Raw genomic sequence first — 25,850 nt, forward strand, 5'->3', positions numbered from 1 at the left:
CACACACACATACACACACACACACCAACAGTAATACACTTTGAACTTCATGAGCCGGGCTGAAAAATGTGCATATATTTTGTTCTGTATCTGCTTTGATCAACATTTGAAGTCTTGAGAGAAGATTTTTTTTTTTTTTTTTTCGGAGCCTGGACACAAGCAACACTTCTGGATGGCGAGGCGTTTGAAGAAGACATGGACAGTTTGAATAAGAGTCTGGGGAAGGTAAGAGGGTTTGATAAGAGATGTTTTTCTTTTGAAAATGTGCACCAGATGAAAAACCTCTTCTTAGGTGTTTGCTGTAAGGCTGAAGCAATATCATTGACCTGCCTTCCCACTGACCTTCAGTGGTCCTGCCTGTAAATTCTGTTTGGAGATCAAGAATTATTTCAAGGATAAATCCTTGAGGAAAAATAAACCAGGGAAAGAATATGGTTTTAATCTTTCAGCACTATTAACCTCTTCGTTGTGGCCTCTGCCACCCACTACCACCTTACAGCTTTTCACACATAAACACCTGGACACACTGTATACTCAGACACAGATACGTGATACTTATCCTGTTATTTCCTGTTAGGATGGATAACAGTTACCAAACTGCTTACAGATTAATTTAAATCCACAGAAAAAAAGAACAGGTCACAAGAATGAATATAAATGCATCTTGTGTTTTATGAAATTGGCATGTATAAAAGTATATCTTTCACTTTTAGGATTAAAAAAAAATATATCACTGCACTTTGTGATGTCACAATATTTTAAATATCGCGATAAAAAATGTCCAAAAAAACACCATGATATCTACTGTAACTTTACACACTGTAAAAAATCATACAGGAATTCATATAGGAGTCAACTAATCTTTTCTCATTAACTAAACCGAAATATACATGTTTTAATTTACTCAAGCAAATTAAAATTAAAATTTCTAATATTTTTTCTTGGGAATTATAAACATGAGTTCTTGAAATGATAAATTGAATGAATGTTCTATACAGATTCATTCAACTTATTAAATTAAGTTTCTATAGAAACATGATCAGTGTTTTAGCAGACTTCCTTGTATGCATTGTTTAAGATTTAAAACTCTCCTAAGACTCTTCCTTTTTTATTTCTTCTGAAGAAAACATCATTAAAACTTGCTGTGTGACTTAAGTCATGGTTGTTTGTTTTCACAAAAATGAAAACACTGCAAACCATGAATGTGTACTGAATACAGTCTCTACCCCCTTGGACTTTAGTTTTAATAAATTCACTGAGAGCTGTTTCCATATTGTCTTTGTGCCAATACTGGAATAAATTCACCCCAACAGGAGCAGCTTCTGCTGGAAGGTCTTTGTGTCAAATTGACAACTAACTCTTCAAACTGAGAAAGTGTAAACAGAAATCAAATCTGTTTGTAATGTTCCACAGTATGACTCAAGCTGTTGGCTCAACTTAGTATCTTGATCTTATTGAACATGTTTTATTAAGTACAACTGAATTAATATCAAGTTTCTTAGACTGGATAAGTTTTTTGTTTTTAATAATTTCAAAATTACATGAACATGTCTTTTCAAATTCAGTTAACTTTAAAATTTTAATGCAGCCTGAACACTAACTTTTTAAAGTTGAATAGTTTATTTTGACAGTGCATGCTTAATTATTTTACTTTATTATTATTATTATTATTTTATGCCATGAAACAACAGCTGTTGGCTGCTGCTTTGTTTTTGTTTTGCAATTGTACAAACATTAATTGGCAAATAAGATCCATGCCATATTCTTGCACATATTTAGATCATGGCTGGCTATTTTTATTTTATTTTATTAAAGAAGAAAAACAGAAGGACATTATGCAAATAAAAAATGCTGTATACAACAGATTTATTATTTAATAAAATACATTATTTTAAGACGTCAATTTTCCTTTTCTTTCCTTTTTGTAAAATCATGATAAATATCAAATAGTGAACTTTTTATCGTGGTATTATCATACCTTGACCTTTTGTTATTACATTTTTTACTGCAGTGTAAGTTTATTTAGATACCTTAACATACACATACACACATTCACACATATATACATAACACACATATATACATCACTGAAAATGTTTCCATTAAGGTGTGTGAAAGATTCAACAAGCCTGTCACACATCTGAGCAGAAAGCAATCATAGGCTTTACTTAATCACACTGTAATTTTCTCCCTGAAATTGCTGCTATTGAAAACAAGTCACTGATTGAAATATATGCAAATTTGTTTGTGTATGAGACTTGGATTCATAACATTTGTTTATGAGGAAAGATAACACGTTGTGCTCAGTAGCAGCTGGCAGTGGGCTATATTTGCACACCCTGTCTACTCTGGAGGGAGGGGCTGTGTGTTTGTCTGTAATTAAACTCTTCACTTAGTGACACGCCCGGGCTGTTTATGCTTTTACTGTGGCACAATGTGAACTACTCAGATGTACATCCAAACATCTGTGGAGCTCAGCGGTGTCACATTTACAGCGATAACTGTGCTCTTATTCTCAGCATCATTAGTGGCAAACACACACGAGTGAATGTGAATATTGAATATAAAACATTTGGAACTGAGCGCTACTTATGTTTTTTGTAGCTGCTTCTACAGAGGAAGCGTTACATCACTAAAGGGACAGTTCACCCTGAAATCAAAAATACAGATTTTCCTCTGTAGTGATATTTATCCAGATAGTTTTGGTGTGACTTTTCTCAAATATAATGGGACCAAATCGCACTGGTCTGTGTTGCTTAGAGTGTCAAAAAAATACATTTGAAAAAAATTCAACACCAGTGTCTGTTTTATGGTTTCATGTAAGAACTATTTTCTGCAGTAGAGCATAGCAGTACTACTTTCTTTCTACTGAAAACTGGTATCAAAACACATATTCGTTACTCAGCTAGAAGTACAGATACTTGTGTAATACAAGACTCTGGTAAAAGTACTGATTCAACTTATCTCTTTTACTTTTTGTTGTCTCTTTTATACTGTTTTGTCTCATTGTGTCTGTCATGCGTGATGTGCACTGATGGATAAACAAGGAATTGTCTTTTCTGTGTTTGGTCTTGATGTCTTGATGGCGCACAATGATACAAAATACAAATAATTAATAATTCCTCTCAAAATGCCCTAAAATGAAATTAATGAGCCTGTTTTGAAAATGTAAAGAGTGGAAAGTTCAGATATTTGTGTTAAAATGTAGGGAGTAAAAGTAAAAAATAAATACAAAAGTAATGACCTGCATATATATATATATTATATATATATATATAATTTAGAACAAAGGGTAAATTCATATATATGAATTTACCCTTTGTTCTAAATTCCATTCTTTGATGTAGCAAAACACTTAAGATACAACTGAAAGCTCTTTATATTTTAGATGTGTTTATTTTTATTTATTCATTTATTTTTTCCCTATTCTTTCTTTCTTGTATGCCTATGTATGCCTATGTCTATGTATGCCTTTAACCTTGTGCAACAAAAAAAAATAAAAAAAAAATAAAACATTTTTAAAAAATAAAATAAAACAAAGATACTTGAAAAATCTTATATACACTAGCAGAGTATTTGTATTTAGTTATTTCCCATCTTTTGAGGGTAGTGCCAGTAGATTCTGCTGCAGAAAGAAAACTGTTCCCACAAGAAACTGCTCACTGCTCTGCTCTCAATGGATAAATATCACCACAGATAAGTGAGAAATGTGTGTTTTTGATTTTGGCGTGAACTGTCTCTTTAAAGAACGCATCTGAATCTACAAGAAGAGGAGCTATTTGATAATTCAAACTATGTAATAATGGACATATCAGAACTTATGTCACAATTTCTTTCATTCATTCAGTAGTATGTTTCCTTAAAGTATGTTTGTCACTTTGTGGACGCTCAGTGTTTATGAGTGTCTCTTTAAAGAACCCCTCAGAGGGTGGTCCGCTTCAGGAAATGATTTAGGACTGCTTGTTTTCAGTCTCTGGGACGGGTCCGACATACCACAAGAAATAACTTAGTGAGAGCACGCACACAGAGTGGCGACACGTAGCACAGTGAACCAGTGGTGGCTGGAAATGTGATCTATGAGGACGGCATGACCTCGGCAACACTCAAGGCAATTAAACATTCAAGAGGGCTCTGGTGGGCGAGTAGGAAATGCTCACTTTAACCTTTCAAAGTGTAAACTTACTCTGCTATGACTACAGAGGACTTGCAAACAGGGAGGTTACATAAGAACATAAACACATAAACAAGTTTATAAGATGGCACATGATTAATTTAGTCGAAGCGTTTGTTCTCTTTCTATATTTATAGCTGATTACAGATATGCTGGTATCTCTAGTATAAATATCTTGGCCCTCAGAAGTAAAAGTGAACCTCAGGCTCAGGGACAAGGTGTCATGTCACAAAGAACATGTATGGCATGGGTTTAAGGAAAGTGGTAGAAGAGGTACTCAGATACTTGACTTAAGTAATGCCACAATGATAAAATACTCCATTACAACTAAGGTAATGCAATAAAAATGTATTAATTTTACATCATACAGGCTGAATACTCCATGTCAGTGTTTGATAATTATTATATCAAAATTAATACATGAATATTTTATTGTTTATACAGATTTTGCATTTATGTTATACACTCTTAGACATAAAGGGGCTAACTTGAACCATAAAGCCTGTATCCTCTTTGGTTCTTGGTAGAACCTTTACTAAAGGTACCCTGTTGGACCCCTTTAAGAGAGTTCTACATAGAACTCAACATAAAGGATTATACCAACCATCTGTGAAAGGTTTAATCCTGAACTTCTGTGGAGCGGTTCTATAGGGAACCCTTATGTGGTGTAATGTTCCGTGCAGAACCCTTCCACCAAATTAGCTCTGGTTCTTCCATTCAAGATTCTTGGAACCTTGGTGCCATCGAGCAAACCAGCTCACATTTCCACCAGTTAAGAGTGGAACCATTGTAATCATTGATGTCATCAACAGAGGGTGTTGCAGAAACCATGATGACCTGTAGAATATGACACGCTGGTTCAGGCTGAGAACTAACTTATAGGGTTCCGGACCAGTTTATTTTTGGTAGAAATGTTCACATCGGCTCAAAATTAGGTGCTTGAACTGGAACAGGGCTGCCTTTTCAAAACCTTTAAACCTTCTAAGGGTGTTAACAAGAACCCATCCAGGGAGTCATACCAAGAACCTTTTAATATTCCAAAGGTTTTTATCTAGAACCCACTCGATTACCCACTATATTGTACTTCAAAGAACCTTTGACTAACCCTTGACGAAAGAATTCTTCAAAGATTTCAACAATCCGTTTTCTTTCAAAAAGGGTTTTTTGGATGAAAATGGTTCTTAATGAAACTCTTGGACTTGCAATGAACCCTTCATGATCCCAATCTTCCAAAAAAGAATCTCAGCCATTCAGGAAGAACCCTTTTGGAACAGTTTTTTTAAGAGTGTATCTGGCAAATGTGGTGCATATTTGAACAATTTTACATATAGTTGAATATTTTACATCTAATCTACATTTATCATATTTATAAAATCATCATAAATATATAATATAACTAAATATATATATATTTAGTGCATTAAATTAATGTACTATTCCACCATTGTTTAAGAGACTAGATGTGGCTTTATTGCATTTCTACCTATCTCTGTATTCTGCCTCTTTGGAATATCTAATGAACCTGAAAGGTCAGAAATTAGTCCAAAAATCCTGATGAGTACTGAATTAAAAAAAACACACAGATATTTTCTTTGAATGAATGTTAACTTTGTGCCAGAAATGACATAATAATCCTGGGGCAAGGTAATGTGCAATTATTTTAATGTCAAACTGGACACAACTCGCACAGATAAGACATTTGACATTTGAGGCAAATAGAGGTGCTGTTTTGACAGCTGATGACAAGACTGCTCCTTGAACCTGTTCCCTCATTTAAATCCTGATGTTCTTCTTTGTTATTCTTATTCTGTTTCTTTCTACATCTTGACATATTGACGTCTGAGGCCTGTCCTTGCTCTGAATGACCTCCCTGTGAGCTCTAATATTCATGCTGATTGACTGAACTGATAAAGACGACTCTCCTTTTCACTGTTGCATATAGACCAGTCAGATGACTCTTGGCTTTTAATCTGAAGAGGACAAGAACTGCTGAGGCCTTGATCTATAGATACAAAAACATTGCATCACAAATACAAGCGCACAGCTTTCTTCTCTTGCCCTCTATCGTATAGTGTTGCCTCTAGGTAACAACCTTTAACTCCCATAACAATGCATATGCAATTGTGGTGCAATACTTTAAAAAAGAAGCAGAACCATAAATAAACTATTAGCAGTGTTTAAATGTGCCATGTGACTCTCTGGAAGCCATGTTGAATCCCTTTTTATGGCCTTTCTCATGTGGTTCAGCTCCATCATCTCTCTACACAAAAAAGGTCTGAAAATATCTTTTTCTGTCATTTTACAATCTGGAAAAATCGATTCACACTAATAGATGAGGAAATTTTGAATAACTGTTTTACATATATATATTGCTAAATATGTCAGTAAATGTTTGGTATTGTATATTTAGGTTCAACAAATATAAGATATGGTGTAAAATGCACCGATAATCATTTTGTTTTATTTTAACTCATAAGCAGTGAGCCAAAGATGGCAACAACACAACAAATGGTGGAAACATACAGTATATATGTAAAGACACAGAGCAGGAAATTGAAAACAAACATTTAAATGTAATACAGATGATCAAATCCTAAAAAGTGATTCATTGTCTTGTTTTGAGGAGTTTGTGATAGTTTGATTTGACAGATCTGAAATTTGCTCAAATATTCTTACACTCTTCTTCTAACACATTCACTTCTATAGGCTGTTCAGCAATGGCACAGTGTTTTCTGAGGGTAACTTCCAGACAAAAAAACTTATGAAAATAGTTCAATTTCTAATGGAATTCTTCTTAAACTGGTGAGGCCACTGAAGTTTTTCCATTAGAAATGCAATGAATCTTTAAACAATCACTCTTTTTTTCATACCTTAACATCATAGTACAGTGTTGCTTTAAGGTAACAAACCCCAAAACGTACCCTTTCTTGACATATTTTATGACAAATCATTACTTTTGTTTTTAAACCAGCTGGCATCATAATGCATACTATATAGAAGGCTCATACAGGAGAGGTTATTTTGGTATCCAGTGGATGACCTTAAAATATTCAATTAGTACACTTCTCCGAATCTTTTTCTGCCAGTTCTGTAGCTGCTTCATTCACTATATGTCAAAAACATGGACTTGCTAAAATGTAATGCATGAAACATCAGCTGTTTTTAGCTCTGAGAGGTTTTCTAATTGCAGGGGCCCAGACAAAGTGAGTAATACAGGAACGTATAGCAGCAGTGCTGTTTCACCTGATGAATAGCCATGCTTTCACCATGCACATGAATAACCATGCACATAATATTCCTCCAGTAAGTAAAAGCAAAAGTATACTGTACCCATCTTGGGTGATCTACTCTTATGGTGTATGAAACTAGACTCACAGACCACTTTATTTCATATTTCATTGTTCACAGAAGCATCTGCTGCTGTACCACCAGACTGAAGAGCAGGTTCTCCTACGCTCCTATGTTTGCAAATCTACGCTGGCTGCATCTCGCAGTTGCAGTGGGATTGCAGTAGGTGCTTCACCATCTGCTGCTTCACTGTACTGACTGCACTGTTTTAGTTTTTTTTTATTTTATCTCTTTAGCCAAACCAATCAGTCAGTCAAAGAGGGAACTGCATCAAAATCTCATTATATAACCTCACTGTAAATGATAAGTGAATCTCCTTGTATCCTTTACAGAAAATCCTGAAAGTCACTTTCTTCCCTCAGATAATGTATTTGGGTTGATCCCAATGTAACTTGACACATATTTAAAAGAGAAGTTATCTTCAAGTGCACTCAAATTATGCTTTAAGTTGAGCTTGCATGGTACCAAACATAAGAAGTGATGAAATTTTGTTCTGCAAACTTCACTAAAATAGTCTCAGCAGGAGTCACAACATGTCATACACATAATGAATACATTTTTAAACAGAAGCTCACAGAAATCTTGCTTTGTAAACATCTTGGTGATCATTCTATATGCTGTTTTGCTGCTTTTTATGTTTTCCTTGTCAGATACAATTATAAGAAGCAGTTGAACTTGTGTCTATAGTGAAAATGTGAGATGAAAGGTGAAACGGAGCTAGATATGCTAATTCCCTGACTGGATCTACATGAATGAACCAAGGATGTCTAATCCATTTTTAATAGAGTCCCTAGTATCTACAACAATAACCACCACTGATTAGTGCAGGAAATTCCAGTGCTCTTACCTTCCAGTTTGTATTTTGCATGTGATCTGACAATACTGTGAAGAAGAAGCGTGATTAGTGAGCAGTGAAAGTACTTTGATGAGTGTGTGCTTTGATTGCTGTGTGGGAAATTAGAAATGTTTCCACACGCCTAGATTATGAAATGCAATTGAACCCAACATGCGATGGGAACTGTCACCGCCATAATAAATTAAAGCTCTTTGCATTGCATTTATGGACGACAGTGGCTCAACACACTATTACAGTATTGCTGAGATGCAGAAGTACACACATTCTTCAATCAAGTAGAAGTACAGATACTTGTGCAAAACAAAACCCTGGTACAAGTGAAGTGATTCACCTTCTTTACTTTAAGAGCTCAAAGTAATGTAATAAGTAATTAAATGTATTCAAAGTATAACATTTAAAAGCTTTCTAAAGGACATTTCTACTGGTCATTTCTGTGCAAAAGCTAAATGAACCTCATCTTTTCTCTGTAGTCGAATCGCCTTGCTATGTCTTGTTTTGCCTTTTATGTCGTTATGTCTTGTTACGCCATTTATGTTTTTTGGTGTTGTTTCATGTTTCTACATCTTTTACATCATTTTTGTCTTGCTACGTCTTTTATGTTATTTTTGCCTTGTTATGTTTTTATATAATTTTCTTCTTGTCATGTCATTTTCACCTTGTTACGCTTTGCTATGTCTTTCACATTATTTTTGTCTTGATACATCTTTTACGTAATTTTCATCTTGTTACATCTGTTGTGCATGATATGCACTGATGGATACACAAAGGAGTTGTCTTTTCTATGTGTTATTGTCCTATTCATTTACATTAAAATCAGTCTTTATGCTGGGAGGGTGGCACATAATGATGCAAAATAAAAGTAAATAAGTAGAGACACCTGAAAACTCTACTTAAGTACAGTAATTAAGTATTTGTACTTTGGTATGTCCCACCTCTGTTAATGCGAACTCCTCTCAGATTATAATCAGAGAGAGAGATGTTGCTATCTTTTATGTTTGAGGCTGAAGCTTTTACCTACCACAATTTGCAGCTCCACGACTTCATACACTTTTAGCATGGGCGGGTGAAAATCACTCACATTAACACCGATAGTGTGAATGCTGTGGTGTACCCACTGAGCTATACAGGCTCAGGAAAAGCTAAGAGCCACATGTACTGGGTTACATCTGCAGGCAGGACAGAGGTCTCACAGTATGGACCCTCTTGTACCAGGTGCTGTTTTGTGATGTCAGCACCAAAGTGGTTTGACAAAAGCCCCTTTTCGGTTTCACAGAGGAGACCACCTACACCACTGTTCGGACATGAAAGCACTAATCTTGGATAACATGTTTCATGGAGGCTGTTTGGATTAAGGAAGCAACCACCGCTACAGGTGCTAAAAGCTGGTCATTTCATGTACATCACACACCAGTGGAGCTTTCATTGTAAAGTATTGTGAACTCTCAAAAATGGATGCACATACAACAAAAGCCAGCCACAAAACAAGATGCTACACTATAAAATCTCTGATTATACATTCATTGCCCTAATATAAAGTCTGTGATTATGCATTCATTGCACAAATCAGATACAAAGAGTAGGATAGTCTGTATTTCTATGAATTACTTTATACTGATTGTTTGGAGATTCAGGTGATCCAGTTGTGCACTCTCCCTCCTGCCTGTCAGCACATTCAGAACTATCTTTTTTTCCTACTTTGTTCTTCATTGTCCTGTTAGAGTGCATAACCTTTATCTCCTCTTCCTCATCGCAGCAGGTGCTATTTCTTTGCAACCTACAAGCTCTCATGGAGAATGTTAGATATTCTGCTGTGCTGCAGGACTGCATAATTTCATACTGCATAAATCATTTAAAGTGACTACGGTAGTACACTACATGCTTTAAATTCAAAGCAGAGCGGATGGTATGCAGCTCATCAGTGCTCATTACAACCACGAGAGACTTGAGACTTGATTTACCTTATGCTCAAATGTGGCCAAATTCATTGTGGCCGAGTCGCCAGTGAAGTGTTGCTTAGTGCTGGTTGATGTCAGTGAGTGCTTGTGTGTGGAGTCAGCGAACATGGATTGTCAAACTCCATTTTGTTGTTGATGTTGCAGTAAGACGAAAGGTTTGGGTGAAAAAAATAACTACAAAACTGGCTCATGGCAAGAATACATTTTTTTTCCCACTGTTTACACAGCACAGGAAGTGCTGGGAGGCAGGATACGAAAGTGAGTGACGCAAGCACTGGTTGATGTGTCACAGTGCTGAAAAAAAGTTGAAGCCAGCTTCCCTTTGATTTGTAGCACCTTAGGCCCGACAGTGCCTAAGTGCTGGATGTCAGTTTCTGGCTTCAGGTCGCCAGCTTCCATTGAAGAATGACTTGTAGCCTGATGCTTTGTCTGAACATACCATTAGACTGGTGACCGAAGACTTGAGACTTGACTTGGACTTGTCCCTCAGAGACTTGAGTCTTGACTTGTGAGTATCTCAGGCTGCACCTTTGACAGGGTGTTCCTGCAGTAGAAAAGGCCTACAGATCTCAAAGCTGCTCAGTTTTTACTCATCACAGCATTAGTCTCACAAAAAGAGCATCTTTGGCTTATTTATACAGAGTTTCAGTCACAAAACTTCAGTATTTTTCAACTAAACTAAATGCACAACACAAGTAACACTCATATGAGCTGCCTGCAGATGAGAACATGAGCTGATTTAATTGCAACTCATTACTCCACATTGAGTTTGGGTGTGTCGAGGCTTCGAGCTACGGGGTGCTAAATTCCCTAATCTGTGTGTGCTTGTGATGACAGATCATTAGCGGTGGGGTATGGTTACACAAGCCTGTGAGGCAGAAAGAAATAAGATACTTAAAATCTAAAATTCAGTGGAATTCAGCTGTGAAAAGAGGACATGTTGAGAGTGACTGACGCATGATCTCTTAAAATTAGCTCTGTAAATGACATTTTAACTGAGTCACCATTTACTGTAAGTGTTTGTGCTTGGCTGGGAAATTACTGTGAAATTGTTATCAAGAGTTTGTAACATGGATGATTTGTCCCTTTTGTCTCTGTTTTGCAGGTTTCAATAGGAGTGCCATCTAAGCCCTCTATTTTCACGTTTGTGCCTGTGGTGCGGAAATTACCAATTGAGAGCATTATTACTGGAGAGGAGAGATCTGGATCTCTGACAGGAGAACCAAATAAGGTACAGCCACAGCACACACCCAGAAGATTAAAAAATGATGTTATCACCAACTGTTTCAGTATCTGTAACATGATTACTGCCTTTATTATGAGGTGTTTATTAAAATCCATGTGTTGACTTAATATGTGGTGTTAATTAAGCCAGTTGTCTTTTCTTTGTATTGCCACCTGGAATCTGTGTGGGCTTGTTGAATTATTTTTATATCACACTCTGTTTGCACAACGGAGACACACTAACTCATGTTCAGTGGGTCTCATCCCAACTCATCACATACAGACCATTTTTCCACTGAACCTGTGAATCTATTTTGGGGGAAATTCTCTCAGTGACTCACCAGCATCCAAAATGAACCCACTCAGTCTGACTCACTCCTCAAATCAAAACTGATCACAAAACTAGATGTAATCTAGTTGTGCAGTCTGCAGCATTATGGCAAAAATATATTAAAATTACCAGTTTAAATGCACCCAGACTCTTCCTCTTTAAGACGTATGAATATGGCAACTTTCTGTCTTATATTTGATGTGACCGACATGAATCTCTGCTCCACATGCTCCATTTATTTTCATTTGACATTTATCATTTATTACCAAACTCATTAGCCTTGACTTACAATTTATTTTTTTAATCTGCATGTGAATGTGCAGAAAAAACTCTCAGACAAAAAACTCAAAACTAAAACCTTAAGAGGGCCATGAGCCAGAAAATCTAATTTTGCAACTTTCAAACCTTTTTAAGATGGCTTGAATTTCTAGTAATGAATCATGTTAGAGGATTGAGGATTAAAGGACACAGCTTTGCTTCTGGAAAACAATCAATCTCACACTTACCAGCAGCATTTTAGCAATTAACTCCAAGACTTCCTCCGCAGACAGCAGAACAGCTATCAGCGTGACCCATCTTCAGGGAGAGGGAAGTCAGACTGATTTAAAAGCTGAGATCACTTCTTGTTTGAGAATCTGTAAATGTTAAAAATTGAGCGGTATGCTTGAAGCTGTCAATAGGAAATGAGAGATATCATTGTCCTATACTTTGTCTTACATGAAAAGGTTTTAATACTGGTCTGGGAATGAATGTCATTGACTGACATGATTTTACATCATCCAATTATTTTGTGTATTCGTGGCGCCTGACTCACACAACACACATCAGTACATATTCCCGAAAAACCTCAAGGGCTGAATCAGATGTTGAAAGATTCGCTTTTTCTTACGTGTCATTTTTAGTCTGTGATGTGGGGTCATTCAGATTTCTTACCACATCACATAAATGTACATTATATAGAAGGAAACGTTATTCTTACACTCGGTCGAAGCAAACATGAAGATTAAATTAATTGATAAAAAGACAAATATCAACAGAAGCTCTTGTGCCAAACTTTACTTTAATGTAAACAAATTACAAATATTGACCCTGGGGGCTGATATGGACCCTAGTGGTGTGGTAAAGTGCTATTGGATGTTCATCCAACATCAACATCACAGCACCTCGGGACAGCCGACTGTCTGAAGTCAGCTGCCTTCATAAGACTTCAAAGGTCTTCTCACTAGTGGGGGGTGGCACCGTTCCCTTCCCCCACTGCTGTTACCCAAAGGAGTGGCAACCCTTCATGTTATTAACCATCAACATATGACTACTCAGCGGAAAAGTTCTGAACAACCCTGTGTTTAAGCATATGTAGGGAGTACACACACAATACTGGATTGTGTGTCATGTTTGAATGCTTGGCTCTGTGTTCATTTGTTTTTGCCATGTCTCATGTCTTGCCATTTGAACTCCATTTCCACTTCATTAGTCATTTGTCCGTCTGTCTCCATCTTTCTCTCATATTGTTGTTCTGACAAGTGTTTTCGTTTCTTTCTTTCTTTCTTTTTTAACCACAGAGCAGTGTCATCAAGCAAAATTTGGTGTTGATGACACATTTTGCTGCCTTTTTGTGTGACTAGGCTCAAGGACCTCTGGGACTGCAAGTCATCATCAGGTTCTAAAAACTGAGGCTGTCTACTAGTTGTCATCTGTTTATGATATTAATTTAATTATTCAAATATAGATTTTTGGGGCATAAAGCCAGATGTCTATTAAATGCTAACAGCAAAAAAGATAATGACTCTGATGTGTGTTGGAACAACCAGCAAGGAGACTGAACATTTAGTGAATTTATTTCAAAACAGTATAACCTCGTCGTTCAAAACACAGTGAAGAAAACAAATATGCACAGACCCATCACCATGATGGATCATGTATACTTGAAAATCAACTCACTACATTACAAACTCACTCTTCAACTGCTTAACGCATGAACCCGCCGTGCCTTCATTGTCAGAGTCCTGGTTGGAGCTGTTGTAACAATAAATCACCTCGATTGCTGTACTCCCAGTCGTCAAACGGCCTCCATCGTCTCAGAGGCTGTATCCCAGTGGGACCATTAACTGAGCTGACTGGCTAATGGTAGAAGAAGAAGAAATTTATTTATATGGTACTTTTCACAGACATGAGTCACAAAGTGCTTTACAGCAGGTAGCTACAGCACAGTTAGCAGCAGTGTAGTGGTGACTACAGTGTAGTGCAGCTCCCAGGTGGAATTTAAGGTGTTTCCTTCTTTTTCTGCAGATAAATGAAAACATGGTCGACTTAAGATTCTTGTCAACAACCAACAGTTTATAGAACATTTATATTGATAAAAAAAAGTTTTGTATCTGAAGATTAATTTCTTACCCAGTATGCTGTAATCCACTAATATGTTGCTTTGCTGCCATCTCCACTGTGCATCTGTGTGGTCGCCATATAGGAGTGTTCATGGTCTGCCGTAAACAAACAAGACATGCAGACTTCCTGACAAAACTGACAGTAACTTGTTCAATTCTGAACCAGTTTTCATGAAATTGGATTTATTATATACATGAGAAATTGGACATGACAGTGACTGCTACTTGATGGAATTAAATTCTATTACTGGGGGTGATATAATCAGCTCTCTGCCAAAATATCAACCTTCTGACTAGACACAACGGCCACTGGGACATACAGGCTCCAAACTTTGAATAGAATAGACAACATCAAGTGTTAATTATTTAGAATTTCAGCTTTTGTGAGTCTCTCCAAAAATGTAGATTTCTATATATCATAATCTTGTTGTAAAGCCATATGGTTGCTTGTAATGTTCCAAATAGATAACAGAATGTTCAAAATAAATAATGATGTTTAAACCTAAAGAGAAGTTTGGACTCATCAGTGGTTTATTTATTATTTATTATTTATTTATTTATTTATTTATTTATTTATAGAGTTAGGTGCTCAGTTACTTTATCATCACACTATTGCCTGTGGTGGCATTGCAGTAGGTGCTTCACCATGTGGTGCCTGGCAGAGATCTGCACTCTACTGAGTGCACTTTTCTAGTATAAAATTGTATTCATTGCCATTTGAGTTTGTGCTGTTTTGGATGTTTCTACACAGTGAAGTATGTTGATAAAGTCTCTTCATGATCACAGAACTGGAAATATTTTGAGTAAATCCCATTATTGTACATGCTGTACTTAAAAGGGATGCTATTGACTCAGCTCCCATGCAAACTATAAAGCAGGCCGATGTTCAGTCACTGTATTCAGAGTCAGGCCAGGTGAGAAAATGTATAGTTTATTTTTGAGCATTGCAAGCACTCCAACACTGCACAGGATCTGCGTTTGTGAGCCTTATCTCAGCTCTTGCAGGTGGACCACACAGTATCCTGCTGTTTCTCCTCTGATGCACTCACATGGTGCAAAGTTGTGGCACAAGGTCAATTTTTTTTGCTTTCCCACTCCGCTTCTGCACACATACACACATCGTCAGGTATTTGTTAAAATATTTATCAGGAGAGCACAAAAATGACAGCAATCCAAAGTACTGTTAACAGCTGTTTGCAGATTAGAGTGAGTGACGTTTTATCATATTTACACATGAGAGATTAGTAATATTCCCTGTGGTGAGATTGCTTTTAAATTTTCAAGTCAGGGGGCAGAATGTAAAGGATTACCTGTGAGACAGTCGACAGCTCATTAATCCATCGCTGGGATTTAGAGCAGCCTATTCTAAGGAAAAGAATTGCATGCATGCTTGTGTCCCTTTCGTGGTTTTCAAATCAGTGATACAAACTGAAGTGGTCATTATCAGTTTGTATTCTGAGTGGCCACCATTCATTTGAAATACAACACATAAACAACACAATATTCAAAGCTTCCTCGCCTAATTATCTTCTCCTTTTATGTTCCTACTTAGCCAATTGTGTGTGACACATCATCTTCAAACAGACTAATTTATATAAGATAAGCCTTTATTGATCCCTGCAAGGGAAATTCAGGAGGCACAGTTAGGATGATAGGCAATGCAAGGCAAATTTATTTACAGTGCACATTTCATACAAAAAGCCAATGCAAGGTGCTTTCCAGAATACAGAGGCAAAAACCTGATAAAACAAACTATAAAAATAATAAAAGCAAGAAAGAATCAACAGAATAAAAACAAGAAAAGCAAAATGGCAAAGGCACAGAACAATAAAAAAACAATTAACGACAGCTAAAAGCACACAAGATAAAAACAATAAAATAAGTTTGATTTAAAGTAAAAATAATTAACAACAATGGTTAACAGGTAAGTCTTTAGCTTGGATTTGAAAGTAGTTAGCAATGTTTCACGTGTTAGCTCTTCTGGCAGTTTGTTCCAGATGTGAGCAACATAGAAACTAAGGGAAGCTTCACCATGTCTAGTTTTGACTATGGGAGCAGCCAATAATCCAGACCAGCTGACCTGAGAGGGTCCGTAGTGGGTCAGGAAATCGGATACAACCTAAACTGTTCAGTGATTTATGGAGAAGCTGTAGAACTGTGATGTGAGAATGGGAGTTGAGCGTCTCTGGTCCGTGTAACAACCCAGCAGCATCCTGTATCAGCTGAAGCTGTCTGACTGCTTCTTAGACAGAACTGTAAACAGACCACTGCAGTGGACCAGCCTGCAAGAGATAAAAGCATATACAAGTTTCTATAGATACTACTTTGACATTAAGTCTCTGATCCTTTCAATATTTTTAAGGTGATAAATGGCAGATTTTGTTATTGATTAAATTTTTTTTGGTCCTCAAGGACAATCTATTGAGGTGAGCACAGGCTTTAAGGTGTTAGGTATGATTGCTTTCCTACCATGCTTGATTACAATTGCCCACTTCCCCTTCCCTACCCAAGTATACTTGCATTATCATATGCACAACGTTTGTTTATGTCGTTGCTATGGTGCAGAAAAGCCGGCTAATTGCAAGATCTCAATAGCAGTCCTCTTACTTGTTCTGGTAAAAGTGAAAAAGTACAAGCTCTGAAATCTACTCAAAGTATAAAAGTAAAAATTATTCCTCTGGACATTTACCAGCTGTTTATTGAAAAGCTAACTGAACCTCATATATTCCAGTGGAATTATTATACTTAAACCATTCCAAATTCAAATAAAGTAAAAAATCATACACTGAAAATAATAAACATTAACTTTGCTCCGATGTGCAAATCAGATTTCATTGTCAGCAACAGAACTTGAAGCGTTATGATCAACACAAGAGCATTATTCAGATCTAATTAACCATAAGACTATCAAAGTGTTTTGTTCAGCCACAGCAGGAGCTGTTTCCCAAATTACTTTGAATCAAGGCATGTTCTTTTGGGTCTAAAAATGTCTTGTAGTGCTAAAAAAGCCCTTCACAGGCAGCTGTTAAAACGTAGGGAGTAAAAATAAATATTCAAGTAAAGTGCAGAAACCAGAAAAATCTACTTAACTACCGTAATGAAGTATTTGTGCTGAGTTACACCCAGTCTTTGGTCATAAGACATATCAACTGGTTTACAGATAAAAAACTAACAAAATACAGTATATCTGCTTTTGACACATGATATGTGATGATAGTATTGACATGAGCTGCCTTTATGTTATATACCAGCAATAGATGTCATTCTGGCAGCCAGTCATTTGCTTGATTACTGCTTATTTGCACGAATGTAAACAAACAGCAGTGAGAATGATTTAATTGATTTAAAAAACTGAAGCATGTCATTATCATGTGGTGACATATATTTTTAGGATCTTAATTATCATACATGTAGGAGTTACTGTCAGTAATAATAAATGGCATAAGCAGTTACTTTTTTAGCTCCACTTAAATGTCACACAAACACCTATTAATCCTGGAATATTCACACATATACTATAAATGCTACAGTATAATATAATGATGTACTGTAATGGCCTGCACTTATGTTTTGGTCAAATGACATGAAATTGCAGCCACACCAGTTGAAAAAAGTTCTGGTTTAAATTTTCTGGTGATTATTGTTGTACATTTAATTTCAATTATGTTAATCCTCCATGTAATCCCACACTGCTAGAGGCAGCAGGCAATTAGTTTAATTAAGCATAAATGCTGGAAGCACAAAAAGCTTGGCTTTAGTTTTAGTGTTGATTTAATAAATTGGACATAATGTGTGAATAATGAGTTTAAATGGTGCTGGTAGATTCTTTGGACAGAACTAGACTAGCTGTATTTCCCCTGTTTGTAGTTTTTATGCTAAACAAATATAATCTTCTGGTGTCTGTAGTTCAAACATGTGAGTGGTATTAATCTTCTTCTCTAACTCCCCCCAAGAAAGTGAAAATTTCAAACTATTTTCTTAAGATTTTACACTATTTTAGAGTTTAACATGCTTTTGCCAACCTTGCACAAAGTTGCATCTGCTTGAATTTTATGTTTTTTAGTTCCAGAGGAGCCAGGTAACTAAGTTTAACATTTCCTCAAGTACTGTCAAGTCTCAAGTACATTGAAGAATTTGTTACCTGGCTCATTTAGTACTTAACTACTTATTTAGTACTACTACTCTGCAGAGGCAACATATTATCAAAGATGTTCTCTGGTCGCTTGAGAATATTTTACTTTAGTTAGCTGGATAGTTGTTTAATGTGAAGTATTCACACTTGTAATTGATTCAGTTTGATGAATTTGGGACCAGGAGGAGCAAAAGTGAACTCCTCAGCTGTGAAGACTCTTTGTAGGAAAAGACAACTGGACAGCAGAGACTGTCTTAGCTGGAAAAATGACAATAAATGTCAGTGGCAAAAGGCAGTTACACAGCCCCCAGTACAAGCTGTTATGGCAGGGCTTAGTGCACGCTGGTTTATTCAGGAAAGACTTTGTTCTGAGTAGAAAAATATTTTTATTTGACTTGTGCACAATGGGTTGAAGAATGTGAATAGTCTTTGTTAATGAGGTCCCATTATGGTATAGATTATAAAGACACATATATTTTAAGGTGGTGATGAAACTGTAGTAGAACAGAGAACCTCTGTGGGATCTAGACACTGGTGGCAGTGGTGATGTGATGAAGATGGGGCTGAGTATGAAGAGGAACGGATGAGCTTAGCTCGGCCCTGGATCTGATGAACAGTAGGTGACTGGGGTTGAGGAGGCACCAAGATAATTGTTTAAAATGACAGCTGACAGCAGCAGAGAAGAGTGCAGATTTAAAGTTCGATAGCAGCAGAGTGATTGGTTGATAGAGACTGCAGCAAAATCTGATTGGATTAGTCTGGCTCTGGTGGCTCAAACATGTCTGGACAAGTGCAATAAAGCTGCTAGACAGCATGTCCATGTCACAGGTCGTTTTCAGGTGATAGTGGTGTTTGACACTGAGACAGTGGCACAGACATGCCACCAACCTTTCGGAGGATATAAAGTGCTAATTTTACATTCTTGGCAATTTTTTGAGTCATTCAAATTAGGCTGGATGGCTAATGACAGATTTTCCTGTGGTGTGATAAACTCAGAACACACATTTATTGTTGCTTTACATTATCTTTAATGGCAATATTTGTTGTCCAAGTAGTCTCAAACAAAAATTACTGACATCATGTTGTTGTTGAAGGTGACTAGCACATTTGGTAGATTATGACCCTTTAAAATATTTTTCTAAAAAGACCTAAACACTACCTGTGGCAGTTTGAATTGATTATAAGTGGCACATGTGGGTAAAATGCTCAAATTGCTGTGAAAATGAAACCCAGTAACTTACTTGCTGTGGATTGTAAAGACATGCATGTAGGGATTCATTTGTTTGGATGATCAGGCTGAGTCATTCTTTGTTTAAAAGTTGTTTGCAGGGAGAGAGGGAGAGAGAGAGAGAGAGAGAGAGAGAGAGAGAGAGAGAGAGAGAGAGAGAGAGAGAGAGAGATTGTACTGCAGGGTGAGTGATGCTGACTTTTAAAAGGAGAGAGAGCTGCTCGCTGCACTGTCAATTCCTCTCAACAGAAACAGTTTCTGTTTTCGAGGCAATCTAGAGACAATCAAGCCAGGCAGGAAGTTTCAGCTCCACCCCACATCTACTGAATCCACGGTTCCTGCTTTCACTGAACTAAGACAAGCCTAATCACACTCAACTCATCACACTTCATTCATACTTGACAGAAACAAAATAAAACTCACCAGAACCATGTCGGTTCATCTGTCCACTGCTCACAACAATCACCAATTCTAGTTTGATTGAAATAAATCCTCGCATTCACATGCTCCTAACATTCCCGGTAACTTGACTAAGGAAAGGTAAAATGGCCTGTTGTGATTTTACGTTTTTCAAAAGGAAATCATTTTTTTTTGGTCTTTATTGTGCATTTAAATGTTAATTTTTAAAATTAAGAATAAAAGATAAGGACATATTGTCTTCCCAGTCATTTAGGACAAGCCAGTTGTACAAGTTGGTGGGCTCTGGCCAGTCAGGTCCACCTATAAAATCTGCAGCTGCCCTAGAAAATAAATTGGCCTCCACATGCCTCTAAATGGTTTAATAGTTTCCTGTGCATTTTTTTTTTATACAGTGGTGCAGCAGTTGTACTAAAATCACATAAAACAATTTGAATCTAAAGCAGGGACTGGAAATGTTTCACCATACATATAGCTGTTTTTTTTAATTTTTTTGCCCCTGCCCCTCAGAAAGCCTGAATCCACCCCTGATCAGAACCATGATGATTGAAATGCAAACAAGCATCAGCACCTGAGAGCAGAGCAGCAGTCTTTTTCACTGTGATGCTGAAATTACTGCTGACAAACGGCATTTTTGGGTGCAAAAAACTGTGTAACTTCTCGAGTGCACTAATATTTGATATAAAAGCAAGATATGACACTAAAATAAAGCCTGTGGCACACAACAGACATAGAGACAGGAGAGAGCTGCAGTGTTAAACTAAAAAACACAATACCATGTCCTGAAAACTGGCCAGCTATACACAGTCCAACCACAGACACATCAAAGAACACACAGCGGCTTCACCCACATCTGATATATTATGAACCTGTTAGATCGGTACACAGCAGCCCATCAGATGCATTCCATGAGCCTTGCACTGAGCAAAAATTCTCAAAAATATATTTCTACTTCAACAGCTTAGCAGTCTTGACAGATGTTGCACCTAAACTAGCTACCATCATTTTGTCACATGATCAAATAGAGACTTAACATTGGACAACATGAACATCCATATTACCCATAAAAATACCAAAGAAAAAAAAAATTTAGGTTAAGCATATAATTTTGTTATAGATTGCTCTATTATTGCTATTTTACCAAAAATAAATTAAATCAATGGCAGGGATTGATTTGCCTTTTCAAGGCTTAATGTGAACCATATATGCTTCAACAGGAGTTCTTTGCAATCCACACTCGTAAGGGCCTGTTCTCCGATGACACAATGTTGGAGGGCCCACACTGTCTTTGGGCCCCCCAAGTTCACAGGCCCCAGTGCATCTGCAATGCCTGCACTTTGTATTTATTCCCCTGATAAGGGTCATTGTTTCAACACTTAAATACTGATGTTCTCCTCACAAGCGACCTCTTGTGGCCATGCAAAGATGAAGATCTATATCTATATCTATATATACTGTAACCACAATAACTTTTCCAAACTTTAACCAAGCAGTTTTTGTTGCCTTGTAGAGGGGAGTAAAAACTGATTTAGATAAAATTCAAAATAGTTTATATGGTTTATATGGACTGATTCGTCTGGACCCACAAAATCCAAGAAAAAAATAATTCTGTTTCTGTAACTTATGGTTCAAAAGTTATTGCTCCAAATTTTGTTTTGCAAAGTTTGTTGTTATAGCGCCGCCATCAGGCCAATTTGTAAATTTTTTTGTGTCTGAGTAGTGGGTGAAATTTCCAACCTATCTACTGAGTTTGTAAACTGTAGCTGTTATATTTTTAGAGATACAGATAGTTTTGTACAATAAGTTCCAAGCCCTAAAGAGATAAAGGTAGTGACAATAGCTTACTACCGGTTTTGACTTATTACCAAACAAACTTGTTGGAGACAATGTTTACTTGTTGTCATATCTAACACTTCAAGCGTCAAAGCTGTGGGTGTACACAGACCTCCCCCCACTGTGCCCCCCCCCCGAGTTCTGCACATGAATCATGTCTGACCTACACCAGCGTCAGCAGGACATGTGCTGTGTGTCACATGTACATGCACATTATATGCGCGGGGCATGTGGTGTGGTGAAACCAAGCACACCCCTGAGCTCAGACAGGCTCGCTGAAGTTCACCTCGGGTTCTCTCAGGTTTCACTCACTCAGTTCCTCCTAAACTTTTGCTTCATTTTCTCCTGTCAGAACTTAGCTGTGTCCCATGAGGAGACAACCAGGGAGACCATGTCGGACGGGGAGCTTTTCAAAGCAGAGAAAGTCTTTATCGAGGACGCTGTGGAGGGAGGAGCAGGAAACACAATCCAAACAGGGACAAAACTTCAAGTGAGTACAGCATGAGCACTTTCAATGTCATGTGGAGCCTTTGACAAAGAGCTTTGACATATTACAATATATCTGTGTATCTATATGTCTCATCAAGCTGACATACACAATGAAGCACTGTCATCAATTGAATTTAAAAAATACCTGACTTTTGAAAGTGGATATTTATAGCCTCTCAAATCTGACAGTTTAATTAGATCCTTATGTGCAACTAGTCCTTTTTAATAGGATCTTTCTATTTTTTTTTTTTAATGAGTGTCAGATACCGGCTTCATCAAATTCTTGCTTTTTCTCTGCACACATTGACAGCACTTGTTAACTTATTCCAGTTTTAATTTGCAGGTTCTCTCTGGCTTTAAAATGAAAGTCAGACAAAGTACAATCACACTTAAGTTACAACTTAATAAAAACTTTTTTGTTTTTCAGCTAATGCCATCACTGGATCACATGAGCCTCTCTCAAACCAAAGCCTCCCTTTTAGTCAGTGCTGAAAATATGCCCAACCACGTCGCTGCTGGGACAGCCTCTATGGAAACAGCTGTTGATAAACACAGGGACATTTCCCAGCAGCGGTGTCACGATACCTCTGGACTTGCTGAGGTTAGCTCGGGTTACTTTGCAAATAGACCGTCTGTGTCAGAAGACAGAACAAGCCCTGCAGATCTGTTCCCCACCCCGGCTTCATCCAGAGAGTCCATCCTCTCAGAGGGCTCGGATAAAGACAAGAGCTGGTCCGCTGCGCAGCCCTCCTCTGTCGTCTCTCCTGCCTCATTCAGCCGCACTGTCTCTCCCTGCTCATCTGTCCTCTCTGGCATCTTTTCCCCCGCTGTCGTCCAGATCAAGAGACACTTTCTTGCACCTGGCTCCAGTCTGATTCACACCCCTCAAACCTGTTTCTCATCCTGCGAGAGCCTGTCCTCATCTGTCGGTCCCCTGTCCCCTCCGCCCCGGCACCGGCCTCCTCTCACCCGTCTCTCCCTCCTCACTGCCATCCTGAGAAAAGGCCGTCTTCCTGTCCTGTCCTCTGCTCTGCAGAGGCCTTACACCCCCTGCTGGCCTGTCAATCCCGTGACCCTGTCCTTCTGTAATGCCTGCTCAGCAGCCTCCAGTGTGGCCTCCATTCCCTTGGAGTTTTCCTCCCAGTTCTCCTCATCAGCATCTATAGATAGTCAGAGCCACGTTCACAGGGAGCCTAATAGGTGCCTCACCGCTCCTCTGCCTGCGCAGTCAAATGAGCTCAGCAGTGCATGTCCTCAAACTCATGTGAAAAGACGCTCGGAGCAGATTCGCTCAAGCAGCGCGCCTCGGTGGGAGCAGGTTATTTCACCCCCACCAGCCAAGAGCAGCACACTACCCCGAGCTCCGCTACCTCTGTTTTGCTCAAACTTCAAATCTGTTTCTCCAGCAAAGTATGAAGAAATAGACTGTGCATCTTCCAAAAAACTGCAACACACCTCTATTTCCAAGTTCCCTAAGCTGAAGCCCAGCAACACTCACACACACCTCAAGGGTACAGACGATAGCAATGTTAAAAACCTCATCTCCCTGTCCTCTAAACTTATTGATGAACAAGAGACACCCCAGAAATGCAGTCACCCACCAAATTCATCTCTGTCAAAGCTTAAATCGCTTTCTCAGCAGCTGAGATCTCAGCCTCGCTTTTCTCCTCAGCTTCAGCCTGTCACACGCTCAGACACAGCATCACCCCTCCCTCCTCTACAAAACACCTCAGGAAGGTGTGAGTCAGGGAGGAGCTGCCCTGATTCCAAAAGTGCCACCGTATCACACAAGGCTCACTGTCTGTCCCCTTCCCGCTACACACCCATCATTTTCACCGGATGGCCGTCGCCCACCTGCTCCCCCACGCCTACACCCTCTCCTGCTCCACCAGTCAGAGACCTCAGCCCCTCTCCTTGTCTCTCTCTGCGCTCAACACCCTCCCCAAGGCCGGGGAGTGGAATATCAGACTGCACTGACAGGGAGGGTAAAAAAAGAAAGGTAGCCAGCCGCTCTGCTTGCCATTATGCATGACTTGTTTAAACTGAGGACATTATTTAATATGTGACATGCTGTTCTCCCATGCTATGTAGTTAAAAACAGATTTCACTCACTTGATAGCTGGATATCAAGTGCTGTCCTCTGTGTGGAGCTGTTTTTAGATCTCTGTTTATCTGTTTGTTTTTGCCATATCATGTATTGATGTTGGTATAGATCTTTGCCTCACAGGGATTTCAATCGTACTGAACATTGCTGGATTTTAATAACTGACGGATCTGAAATGTCATATGTTGAAGCAAGAGGGAACCCATCATCATGAGCGCTTTAAAAAACTCTGGTTTCTAGGCCAGGCGTTTTGAAGTTGAGTGACACTACACACAAGCTGAATATTAACCATCAGAAATCCAATTCATGTAGTGCAGGAATATACAAGTTGATGTGGGACTCTAGTTTTCTTGCCTGTTAGAGTGGAAAAGTTGGTCGTAACTGAAGTTCTTGGTGACATTTACAGTCAGTCAGATGAATCACCTGAGCAGTGACAACGCGATGTGGTTTCTAGTGCTGTGAAAGCAGACGACACACGTCAGGCCTCTCGAGTGTGGCTGGCTGCCTTGCATGATTAGTAGCCTGCAGCAGTGTGAGATAAAGCATGCATAAGAAAATTTAAAACACATATAACTTTCCACGAAATGTTCTACAGAGTCTATCTCTAGTAAAGGGCAGACATTTGAATTGCGGATGAATTTGTATTAATTGTCTGCTCTTCTCTTTCTATAAACTCTAGACTCACAAGATTAAATTAAGCTACAAGTCGCTCGCTGCAATTCCCACAAACACTCTTCTGTTGGATCAGCAGGTGAGTTCATTTATGTGACACTTATCCCACTAATTCATTTTGTTATCCTCTTACCGGAGAAGTCTGCAATATATTTACTGTAATTTATCATTAAATGATCATGATATGATAATATGCTAAACTGAAATACTGGCTTCCCCGACTGCAACACTACAGCTGCAGCATCCTCCTTATTGTTTGCTTGTTTCATGTTAATGAGTCCAAATTAATGCAGTTTATGAGTTGTAAGAAATCATTAATGGTTTTTCAGAAGGAGTAGATGTAGATGTAAAACTCTCAAGTGTGTATTTTCAGAGCAGTGAGCTTTTGTTTTCAGGATAACATGCTTAACTTTACATTCACAGACAATGGACATATAAACAGCACATTCCCTTTACGATGTTGCACTCGTCTTGCACTCCTGCAGCCTCCCTGTGCTTCCTTGTGCCTGGGGAGGAGGGGGCAGGGGGAAACAATGTGCTTCAACCATAGACTGTATATTGGATTTCAACCTATTTACTATACCGTCTATGGCTCCACCTCATTATTTGGACTGCAGTACTCATTCTTGGATGTGCAGTTGTTACATATTGCCCTTTTACATATTCAGCCATATGAAGCCCTTGTAAGTGTGACAGACACTTCTCGCTT

The 25,850-nt window shown here is 38.2% G+C and overlaps 1 protein-coding gene across 1 annotated transcript in view; it reads left to right on the forward strand.

The window, feature by feature from the left end:
• Positions 1-25,850, forward strand: part of mlip (muscular LMNA-interacting protein) — a 27,458-nt gene continuing 1,608 nt past the window's right edge. Inside the window, exons 1-5 of the mRNA XM_084735866.1 lie at positions 1-225; positions 11,436-11,561; positions 22,229-22,366; positions 22,793-24,364; positions 25,149-25,220. Coding sequence (XP_084591992.1) covers positions 196-225; positions 11,436-11,561; positions 22,229-22,366; positions 22,793-24,364; positions 25,149-25,220 — 1,938 coding nt within the window. The 5' untranslated portion in view covers positions 1-195. The remainder of the gene's footprint in view (positions 226-11,435; positions 11,562-22,228; positions 22,367-22,792; positions 24,365-25,148; positions 25,221-25,850) is intronic.

This window comes from Lutjanus erythropterus, chromosome 14, assembly GCF_056507025.1.
Source record: "Lutjanus erythropterus isolate fLutEry1 chromosome 14, fLutEry1.hap2, whole genome shotgun sequence".
Classification (NCBI taxonomy): Eukaryota; Metazoa; Chordata; class Actinopteri; order Lutjaniformes; family Lutjanidae; genus Lutjanus; species Lutjanus erythropterus.